Source organism: Buceros rhinoceros, unplaced genomic scaffold (assembly GCF_000710305.1).
Source record: "Buceros rhinoceros silvestris isolate BGI_N320 unplaced genomic scaffold, ASM71030v1 scaffold31015, whole genome shotgun sequence".
Lineage (NCBI taxonomy): Eukaryota > Metazoa > Chordata > Aves > Bucerotiformes > Bucerotidae > Buceros > Buceros rhinoceros.
The window spans coordinates 4,792-16,127 of NW_010413892.1; the positions used below are offsets into that span (position 1 = coordinate 4,792).

Below are 11,336 nucleotides of genomic sequence, written 5' to 3' on the forward strand. Positions count from 1 at the left end.
ACTACTTGGTGTTCATTTTTTAGTACGTGGCTTCCCATAGTCATGCAGCAGCAGTTGTCGGTGTATGATTATGCAGTGTGGGAACATGAGGCAAACAATAAATGAGACTTTTAAAAAAAGCTTTTGGTCTCTGCCTTATTGAAACACTTACTGAAATTTATTTTGAAGCTATTTTTAATAGGAAAAAAATCTGGAATTTATAGATGAAAATCCTTGCATCTAAAGCCTGTGTTTTTAACAGGAATTTGGAAATAGGGCTCTCAAATGTTGAAGGTAATGAATAAAAGGTATTGGTGTGAGGAAATACTTACAGTTAACATCCAATTATTAGATGTTATTTTATTTTATTTTTGTTCTCCCAGCAGTTACAGTGGGTTTTTTTACAAGGTTTAAATATCTCTTGTGAGTTATGTCCCCATCAACATTGCAGAGGACGTACTCATGAAAGCTCATGAAATAGCTGACTGGCAGCCCACCTTTAATAATTGCTTCCAGTGAGTGTCATTTTATTTCCCACTTCCTTGGTTTTTTTCATAAAATTTATTGAATATACTGTGACAGTTTGGATTTAAAGACTTCAGATAGCTAATTTCTGCTTCAGACAATATTTTGGGTGTATGAAAACAAGCTGGGAAAATCAGCTGCTGTGGCATCCCTAAGCAGTCCTGTCATCTTGTAGGAAGTCATATTCAAGGCCAGAAGCATCATAGCAGTGAAGACAGAAAATAAGTTTCTTCTGTGTTGGGGATGGGCAGGTTGGTCTCACATTGTGAAGAAAACCTCAGCGAGATTTAATCAAGTCTTCCTGGCCAGCATTTGCAGAAAAGCTTAGCTGCCAGCCATTGTGGTTTTGAACAAAGGGGAAAGAGCAAATTTTACGTACTTTTTTCCTCCACTTTTCCCCTGCTCCATGTTAGGTGGGTTTTTATGGGACAAATAGTTTTATAGGTGATTATTTTAATGTGTAGTCCAGTTTGTAGTATTCCTTGTCAGGAGGATTCATTATTTTCTTTCATGTTGGGGAATCCAAGTGTGTTTTCTTTTCGGAAAGTTAGGTCAACTCTTCAACCGTAATTATTTCCTCAGTGAAACTTTTTTTTGGTAGATTTACGTATTCCATCTAAAGGAAAGAAAATCTAACATGCAGTAAACTGATAATCTAAATGTTTCTAAACATTAAGATGCATCATTACCAAAGGCACGTCGTCTTGCTATTTTAATACAGAAATGCTTGCAAAGCAGGAGGAGATGGTTTTAGGACGGTTAAAGACTGGCTTTTAACATGTATGATCAGTAGTAGCTATTCCTCAGTGGAAGGAAGAAGAATAGAAGTTGATTTCAATGCTGGACAGCTTTAACTGAGACAATAGGAAAAATTTACTCAATGAGCATTGGCTGAGATTTCTTAATGCAGGTGTTAAGAAGGCGTAACTTCAGTGTTACAGAGAAAGTGCTTTGATTTCTACCACGTAGTTTTATGTTGGGTAACCTTGGAAGTTGCTAGGTGAGATCATAGCACTGATAGAGCACTAGGGCTTGAAATTTTGAGGGGAGATAATTTGATTTTTTTTAAAAAGTAGGAGGGATGATACTGAGAAATTAAAAGAAAGAGAAGAAAACTCCCCCTTTGTCATATTGAGGGATGTGACAGAACACCAAACCAGGACGTCTTGGTGGTGGGGAGTTCTGCGGAGGAAATCCGTGGGATTGGTAAGCACTGCAGGGCTTTGTGGTTGTGGAGTTTTGTGGTACTCGGCCACTCTGAGGAAAGCAGTGTATCTGCGTGCAGCGTGTCTAGCAAGTTCTAGGAATGTATTTAATTCAGGAAAAGAGGAAAACAAAGCAGTATAGTCCTGAATGAGGGTCAGGAAAGCATTTGGGGTGAGAATGATCAAAAAGTGAAGGAAGATGAGTAAGAGAAAACGGGATAGAGGGATGCAAGGTGTCTGTTGTGTTAAGTTAATTGGTTGGTAGGGTCTTACCCACAGCAAATAGGAAAACTGGGCAGATCTTTAACGTGAGAGTGTTAAGGCTGAAAGTGCAAACTCTACAGAAAGGTTTGGGTTATAAATCATGAGGTTTCTTCAGTGGTCTAAGGAAAAGTTGTATTGTGAAATGGGACAAATAATGAGGAAATATGAAGGGTCATTGAGTAAGAAGGGACAAAATGAGGAAATGCACACTTTGAAAAGGTGCGATTAGGAAAGGACATTACAGGTTGCAAAATAACTCATGAATATATTAACGCTAAATGCCAGGAAGAGATTAATCCTGGCATTCAATGAAGAAAGAGAGCTCTCCTGAGGTAACCTATTTGTGCTTTATTATCCACTTCTAAAAAATTACAGCATTCAACCAGTGTTAAAGATACCTGAGTGTGGAGAGAAGGGGTAAAACCAACCAAGGTTTTAAGACTAGATTGAAATAGGTAAAAAAGAGTCTAGAAACTATTCGGACACATTGGAGACTTAAGAATTGTCTTCACAGTGTCTGTTGGCAGGTATGAAGGTACCTGAGCTGAGAGCTTCGCTTGAACTTGGACAATTACTGCTGGTAAGTGGCTGCCCGTGTGAAAGTGCTTGTGCCACTGCTTACAAAACCATGTCCACAGCAGCTCCTGGGTTGCGATGGAGTGATTTGAGTAATTCTGGAAGTATGTGCACAGGGATTTGGGAGCCCCTCAAGTTTAGTAAAAACGAGCAATCTGGAGAGTCTGCCATTGTTGAAGGACTTGCTACTTTACTAGCAATTACTGCTTAATAATAAGGAGCATGGGCTGCTGCTGCTCTGTAGGCTTAGCTCTGGCAGCCTGACATGAAGTGAGATACCAGATGTTTATGACTTAAGGTGTATGAAGAAACACATCCAAATTACATCACTAAAAAAGAACCCATAAAATAGTATTTCATTTTTAGTAATAATTTTCAGGATTCTTTGTAAATGATTGAAGGAAAATTTCTGTGTCACTTTTGAAAGTCTTACTGAAAAGGGTGATGTTGCGTAATGAAATGTTGTGGGCTAGCCAGTGTTACTGACTTGAAGTACCTCTTTGCTTTAGCCAGCTGATAAAAAGCATTCCCTCGCTCTGCAGACACTATACAAATCACTTCAAATTGACAAATTAGAGACTCATGAATGGTTTGAAGCCTGGTTGTTATGATTGTGATATGTGAAGAAAGACTGGAAGAGTTACTTGCCGTTGACAGTGTGTAAGAGCATAAGATACTGTAAACAGGAATGGAATAATGATAAGAAGTAATGGATTTTAAGTGCAGTAAAACAGGCTACTAAAGCTCTCCAAAAGGATAATTAAACATTAGAATAGACTGCATAGAGGTGCTTCAGAATATCAGTTGAACACAACTTGCACAAAACATTGAAAATATCATCGCTAACCCTATGCTGAAGCAAAGAGGAAGGCTATTTAATCTCCTGAGACTTTCCAGCCCTGTTGATTTTCATGACTCAGGAACAGGATTTTTACATGGGTATAGGTCAGGCTTATAAAATACACATCCACATTGTACAACGCTAGTGAAAGATGCTTCCTCAGGTTATTTTCAAAGTATGAACAGCAACCTAGCGAAACTGATATACCGGTCTCAGTTACAGTGATAACTCTGGTCTTAAAGGGTCGTTGCAAATACATCCAGGATAACTGCTATCTCAGCACTGGCATAGAGCATTTCGGGTTTCAAAATAGCATATGTCATAGGACACATGCTCACATTTGTATGCCAATTCTTCTGTTGTGGCTGATAGTTAACAAATAGATAGACAACTATCGTGACTGATAGCTAACAAATTTGACTGAACTGAAAAGAAAGCGTACCTGGATATCTTCATCAATTGATGCATCAAATTTGTCTCTTGGTTGTGGTATGGGAGAAAATATGCTCTTGAAACTGCAAAACCTTTGGGCAGAAAATGGGATTGTGAAGAAATTAAAAATACTGGTAACATAACTTAAACTAATATTTTGTGTTGTACCTTAAGGGCGTTTTTAACTTTCAAGATTGAATAGCTGTAGTGCTACAAATCACTACATGAGAAGTAAAATATTTTGAGTGTAGATTGGTGGGTAGCTATTCACTTATCACTTGGGTAACTAAAATTTATTTCATGATGAGAGGCACAGTAACTCCTTTGTTAAACAATGACTTTCAGTAAATCACATGCAATAACATTCTTTCATCACTGAAAAGTTTTTTCAAAATAATGACACATTCACTTGTCCTGATTCCCTGTTGTCTGGTACTGTATGAAGCCAATGGCTTCAAAGCGATGTGGATGTTAAACGCTTAAAAGTATGAATTGAATTGTTTTTGCAGGATAAAAGTAAGAATGGAATTGGTTTTGCTGCATCTCGTGGAATCATTCATTTCCTAACTTTACCATCCTTTCCCCCTTTTTCACTTGTAGTGCTTTTGCATGCCCAAGCGCCCCCCACGACAACGGTAATTACAATACTGGTACTTCATGCCTCTGATAATCAGATTATTCAAGTTCATAGGTAGGAAGGTAGGAGGTAGGTGGAATAGGTTTCACAGAAACACTACTATCTCGGTAAGGTTGACTTACCTTTTGAAAAGACAATATTGAAGCAGCGTCACTGAGGTTGTTCCAACTGCTATCAGAAATAAAATCATAACAATAAAGTAATCCTTCCCTTGACCTGAAACATCCAGAAGGAAGAAATATCTTAGCATACCAAAAAGCTACCTTTGTGTCGGTAATAAATGCAAACTTAACCTAATTTTTTGAATAAGCTGAAGGACTTCAACTTGACTTCCTACAGAAACTTGTCAAAAAAGTTCAGGTAAGCTTGATGCATTTTAAAACATTTCAAACATTTAAAATGTAGAGAATTAAAACCACAGAAAGGGAGAAGAAGAAATAGAGTCACGGGATGAATAACAGAGCTCAAGTGGTGTAACTGCGAAAGGAGCGTTGAGGAAAGGGTGAAAAAGAAGATGCAGAAGGAAGGGGATGATATTCATGGCAAAATCTTAAAAGAACTGGAAAGGAGCCTCAGCACTTTGTACAGAAGACATGGCTGGGTCTATCTCAGCCTGTTCCTGTAGACCTGGCGTCTGAGTAACTGCTGCCTTCACAGTCCCAACTAATCAAAGACTGGTATTAGCCTCTGTGGCCATAATACTAGACCTTCTCCTCCACATTAATAATTTTCACCTGGTTCCTTCCATGTCATTGAGTAAGAACTAAGATTTTGTTTGGACCTTTGAGTGTGAGGGAGAAAGGGAGGCAAACACGGTAATACTGAAAAAAAAATCTATATTAAAATAGTATTTCACAGTCTTACCAAACTCAATGGGTTCACTCCATTCCCCCCAGTTCGAGCTTACAAGACAGTTTTTTCCTCGTGCTCTGATTTTCAGGATGTATTTTTTTTTCTTGTTGTAATTTTGGAATTCATAGCTATCATTCCTTACCTAAAAATCAAAGCAATCAGACTATGCATTTCACCCCATAGACAAATATTAATAACACTTGGGTTTTTACTTTCACCATGCAGTTTCTCTAAAAAACTAATTTGTATGATTTTTGTAGGTATGTACTAGTTAAATGTCCTCCCCATATTTAAAACCTTTTAAAAATATTCCTCTCCCCAGCGATAAATTAGTTCATCCCGTCACCAAATCTTTCTGCTTTTTGAAGTGTAAAGTTAGATTTTGAAGTTTGTTGGGTGTTTATTATGCTTTAAGAACATTTTTTTCTTCTGTCCTTGTTTATGAATCCTAAACAAACCCCAGAAGAACAGAAAGTTCAAACTGGAGACATACCCTGTAAATTCTCCTTGCAGCCTTTAGGGGGATTAATCACGCAAGTATTCCCTGGATGTTGCCTCTCTTCGCTAAACAATGTTTTTGAGACTATCCAATAATAGATATGTATCATCTGGCTTCATGATACTTTATACAAAGTCTGTACAAAACCTAAGATACTTCCAGGCGTGAGAGGACCACTCATTTCTCAGGGGAAGAGTGACAGCGTGTGTTAGCTTCCAGAGGTTATGAAGATCTCGGTGTTCCCTCTGTTTAGCTGTCCTGAATGAACCACAGTGGTATTTTTCCACCAACAGATACAAGAAAGGTGTTGTTTCCAATTTTAATTAAGCAAAATGTCACAACTATCTTATATAATGGTAATTATATGCTTAAGTGGGCAAAAGCACAAATCTGTGTATGACAAGAATACTTACTCTTACAGGTGCATTTTTTTGGTCTTCTTTGGGCTTATCCTGCAAACCAAAGACAAATCTTCATTTTGATTATTTTATGGTCAAATAATAAAATATTTCTCCCTCTTTTTTTTCTAATTTTCTTGCTTATAAAGATCGTAAGTAATTTAAAACTGAAAAATCAATTGGACATTCTGCTCCAGTAATGTCGCAGAACACATAACTTTATTCAGAGTTTTGGCTTCCTACATTTCATTTTAGAAAAGGAAGGAAGCATAAACTATTTGTCAGTGGTTGTGAGAAACTCTATTTGCCTCTAAGGGCATATTTACACTGTGCGTTCTCATCCAGCAGAAGTATATCCAAATTACGCCAGCAATTGAGTCATCTTCCAAACACAGCAGGTCTGGAATCTGTGATTTCACAATAGTTTGATAACATGGGGCAGAAAATTGATGTGAACAGCAAATTTACGCTCCTTCCAGTCAAAGTCTCTGTTAGATGTCTGAGTGACCATACTCAGTGGCTTTCCCAAAAGTAACGTGAAGAGCTACTTACACATTCTATACAATCAAAATTTAATCAACTAGAATCTAACATTGACCTGGGTCAAAGAACCTGAAAATTTTGAAAAAAAAAAAACAGGATAGGTTCAAAAATGAGTGAACAAAATCAACAGCAGTGATTTTAGCAAGAATTCCGGAAAACTGAAAAGCTGAGGTCCTGGGAACATCTATCTCAATGTCAGCAGGGTAGCTGACATTATGCAAAAGTCAGAAAGACTGGAAGGAATGTCTTGTTTCAGAAAATACACCCGCTCTGTATGTAGCATTACAGAGTAAACTACTATTTTCCCATTACTCACTGTCAGCTGAGATCTTTCAGCTTAAAATGTGATGGAAGTCATCAGCCTGTGCTGTGAGTAGGGAAGGTGCAAATGAGTTACTTAAACTTGAAGTGTGCAGTGCTGTTTTATCTGCCTTAGCTCTGATGGCCCCTCCTGAAAGGTATGAGTTATAATCTGTCATCTCCCCGTGGATTCCTCTGGTACCTTCTGTACCTATAGCACCTTAAGGGGAATGAGGCACATACTGCACAGCTGCACGAAGCCCGAGATGTGCAGTAACTGTTACGGGATAGTTGTGCTTCTTGGCAGACACCTACATTAAGATGTCTCAGTCTGTGAGATCAATCTCACACCCAAATGCAGGAATCTACTCACCCCACCCATTTTAACTGGCAAGGGACAGAAGAGGTAACGTGTATTTCTTTAAAAGAAACCTATTGATAATATTGCTTTGATCATATAGAATCATAGAATCATCTGGTTGGAAGAGAACTTAAAGATCATCGAGTCCAACCGTTACTCCTGCACTGCCAGGGTCCCTACACCATGTCCCTCAGCACCACATCTACATGGTTGTTGTAACCTGTATCTTAATGTAAAACATCCTAAGTATTTCACACAAAACCTTACTGTCAAATTATACCAGCCTGCTGGAAAGCTGTATGTACTGCAGTCGCTCCTTGAGACAGCTCCTGAGGCAGGTACTCCACATGCAAGCAAGATACAAAATCCAGACAATCCAAACTGCCTGCAAGCTGCTGGCCTTGTTTTGAATGAATTTATGAGTTTTAAGAAAGTATTGCTTTATTGCAGTTACATATTTATGTTTAACCCTTACTGGATCTTTACTGTAACGATCTTGTGTTACAAATGCCTCAGGAATTGCCACTACGGTAGGCTTCTGAGCTGTGGCTGGGAAGGGAGCACTGGTTTGCTGTGGCACAGACGTGATCCACATCTGAAAATTACATAATGGTAAAACAGATATCCTGGGGATCGGGAGGAGGAGTGCTATTTCTTGCCTCCGTGTCAAACTCTTGGATTCAAAGAATTTTACTGCCCTTTGTCCTTAGGGATGTTAAAATCAGGTCCTTTAGGTGCTGAGATTTTCGGAAGAGGATTTGACATCTCAGCCCCACTGCTCCATCGTACTTTGTGGAAACCAGACATGTTTCTGCTATGGTAAAGTACACACTGTATTGTCCTGCGCTTTCCCCATAGTCACTATGGTAAGCTGGCAGTCCTCTGCCGGTAGCACAGGAGAAACCCCAGCTCGCTTTTGGTACGTACTCGTTTACATCTGAGACAGCCATTTTAGGTTCCTCTCACGTACCCAACAGAAAGAAGGAAGCACTTTAGGGACAAGATTTGTCTGTCATCTACCTTGAAAGCAGATGGTTGACACAACACCTTACTGCAGAGGGTAACTCACTGAAAAGCAAAGGTACCCATCGCAGACAACTACCCTGGGCCGGCGTTAATGTCCCTGAGTTGCTGGTACCTGTTTTTTTAGAAGAGTGGCTTCTCTTTCAATGCTGTTTTCAGAATGGAGGTTTTGGCAGACACGGTGTAGACAGGCAGGGGTCAGGTTGGCTGAACCAGGCTCCAGGGGAAGGACGGTGTCTGAGGGAAGGCTGCCAAAGGGTGACAGATGGCAGGAGAGGTGGTAGAGGAGAGTTGTGGAGGCTGAGGCAGGCAAAACAGCCCCCCATGTCAGTATTAAGGGGCAGTTGCGAGCTTTCCAACTGTAAAATGCTGTCAGGGTGCCCTGGGTAGCAGGGCAAGCATGAGAGGCCCTGGCCTGGGCTGGAGGCTGCCAGCAAGGCAGCGCCTTCATTGGAGATCGCAGGCTGTCATCACGCAGCCATCTCCTGAGAGATGTGTTTATGCAGGAAAGCATCTCAGGTGCTCTGCCAGTCTTTGGACAGAGACCCCTCATAACATTTCCCTGATGTCTGCTTTTTCTGCTTTGCACCTCTGATTCGTTTGAAATAAGTTCATGAACTGTGAGTGAAATGTGAGACCAGCAGAGATGGAGCAGGAAGACACTGCAGCTCATAAGAGAGAAGTTCATAAATAAGGGCACGGAAGTTTGCCAAATACAAACCAAGAAATAGTTTTTACCTTATTTTGCACACTGATTTCATACTGAAAACACTCCCTGTGTTCCACATGACTTGTAAGAGGTGATTTCCATGTAATTATGCAACCCAGGGACTGTCTAGTACAATTGGCAGTGACATTTAATGGAGGAGTGAGTATTTCTGGAAAGAAGGGAAATAATTAATAATTAATGTAGACATGTTTGGTAATCAGCTACAACTCAGCAACAACTGTACAACTGCACAGAGTAAAATGCATGTGAAATAGTGGCAACTGATGTACAACTGCGTGCTGCTGATGTTAAAAAATGTTATATCTATCTGGTAAACAGGAATAAAGTACAGTTACAAAACTTGGGAACACACCGCTTTGGTTGTTGGACATCTGAAGAAACTGAAGTTCACATGAAAAGGAGTATGAAGTATTTTGTGTAATTCAGTAGTACAATCAGCAGAGTGTCAGTTTCTTCTAGGTCTACGTTTCACATTGACAACGCAAGTCTCCATAGGAAAAAGGATGGAAATTTTCGAGCGTGTGATATTATTCACGTAGATCAAGTCATCTGAATTTGAGTGCTTACAATACGGTTGACTCGGTGTGACCTAAATGTCTAACCACTATAGTCAGAGGAGACCTCATCAGTAGGGCCCATGATGTCTGCAAAGCTGTTTGGTGCACCACAAAGCCGGCATGCTCATCTGAATAGCTCTGGGATTTACAGCCTGCATCAGCTGCAGCAGGAGTCAGTCTCACGCTGTGCATCTCAGACCACACAGGACACCCAGGAGGACCCTGGTCTCTCACAGGTCCTGGGCCACATCTGCAAACCTTGTGGATGCCTCAGGTGTCTGGGAGTGTCTGAAATGGCACTGAAGACATGTTTTTAAGCAACTAAATCCTGTCCAAGATTTCTATCAGAGCTTAAACATCTAATCCTCACACAGGTACTCATGTATTTAACTAATACAGTCTTAATCTGCAAGTTGAACCATCCCTCTGGGTTTAGGACATGTAGCTCTTGTGGCTGTTAGAGAGATTTGGAGTTAAAGGATGGAAAAATGAGCCCATCAGAAAGCTGACTTTGGAAGTTCAGCCATTGTGTTTCATCACTTGAATTCCATGGATATGTTCATGCTGTTTCTCTGAACAGTTATTTCAAGCTGCCTCTGCCTTTGCTTTTTTAGTTAATTTTTGGAACTATATTCTGTCAGATATTGGGAGCGAAGTCTGTCCTATAGTGCAGGATCCTGCGATGGCTGCAGACTTTATTTTATTCTTCTATTTTTTCTCTCTTTAGAGAAAAATTCTTCGCTTATTTTATAAAACAGTAATAAAATAAAAATGTTAACTTACCAATTTTATACAGTTGAATGTACTCATCATAGAACTGGATCAGGGAGTCTTTGCTCGACCCATTCACCAGAAAGTAAGCTTTTTCATTTGTTATTGTCACATTTTGGAATCTACATCCCGTGTTTCTGCCATTTTCATCTTTAAGGTAAAGCTCACATTCCACTGCATCACCATATCTGTACATAGCAAGGTGTTTTAGTTAAATGTGGGCAGTGAGATGTGACAAATGAGAATTCAGGCTTCCCCAGACTGAAGCAGACCTACTTACATTGAGTTCTTCCAGTAGAGAAAATATTGGGTATCTTCTGGAGCATCCTGGCCTGCCCGCCAAGTGCAGTTCATGAGGGAGATGTTATAAATCACACAGGAGAAGTTTTCAATGGCTGACCCATTTAGGCCTGCAAACACAGGAATACCGTGATGAGGAAAAATCATGGGACTGCTCCAAGCTGGAGGATCATGGCATATGCTTAGATATGTTAGACACCTGCAGCTCCAGGTGGTTGTTGCTTGGGTTGTGTGTGACAACTGGAGAGAAAGCTGAACTTGCACCCTATTTTAAGTGCCTCTGAACTGTGAAACCTGGGAGTGAGTAGAGCATTCATGCAAGTAAAGGAAGGCACATTGCCTTTTAACACTATCCTTGGTGCTACAGAGACAAGTATTCGACCTTTTGCAATTAACTCCCAGGAATCCGCTCCTGAAATGTTTAGACACAGCATTTAAAAAGATGAGACTTCTAAAAGTAAGGCTGGGCTTTTTTCTGCCCTTGGGTCAAATGGCCTCCTAGCTAGATCTTTCCAGCCTGCTACAGGTCTCTTCCTTTTCTGG

The 11,336-nt window shown here is 40.0% G+C and overlaps 1 protein-coding gene across 1 annotated transcript; it reads right to left on the reverse strand.

Annotated features, from left to right (window-relative positions):
• Positions 1-1,051: 1,051 nt before the first annotated feature.
• Positions 1,052-10,903, reverse strand: LOC104494129 (granulocyte-macrophage colony-stimulating factor receptor subunit alpha-like; the record flags this gene model as incomplete). The annotated part of the gene is made up of 8 exons (XM_010136917.1): positions 1,052-1,120; positions 3,833-3,914; positions 4,582-4,675; positions 5,324-5,453; positions 6,230-6,262; positions 9,174-9,313; positions 10,506-10,681; positions 10,774-10,903. Coding segments are annotated over 8 exons (854 nt in total), but the record flags the coding sequence as incomplete, so codon positions are not given.
• Between the last annotated feature and the right edge of the window lie 433 nt (positions 10,904-11,336).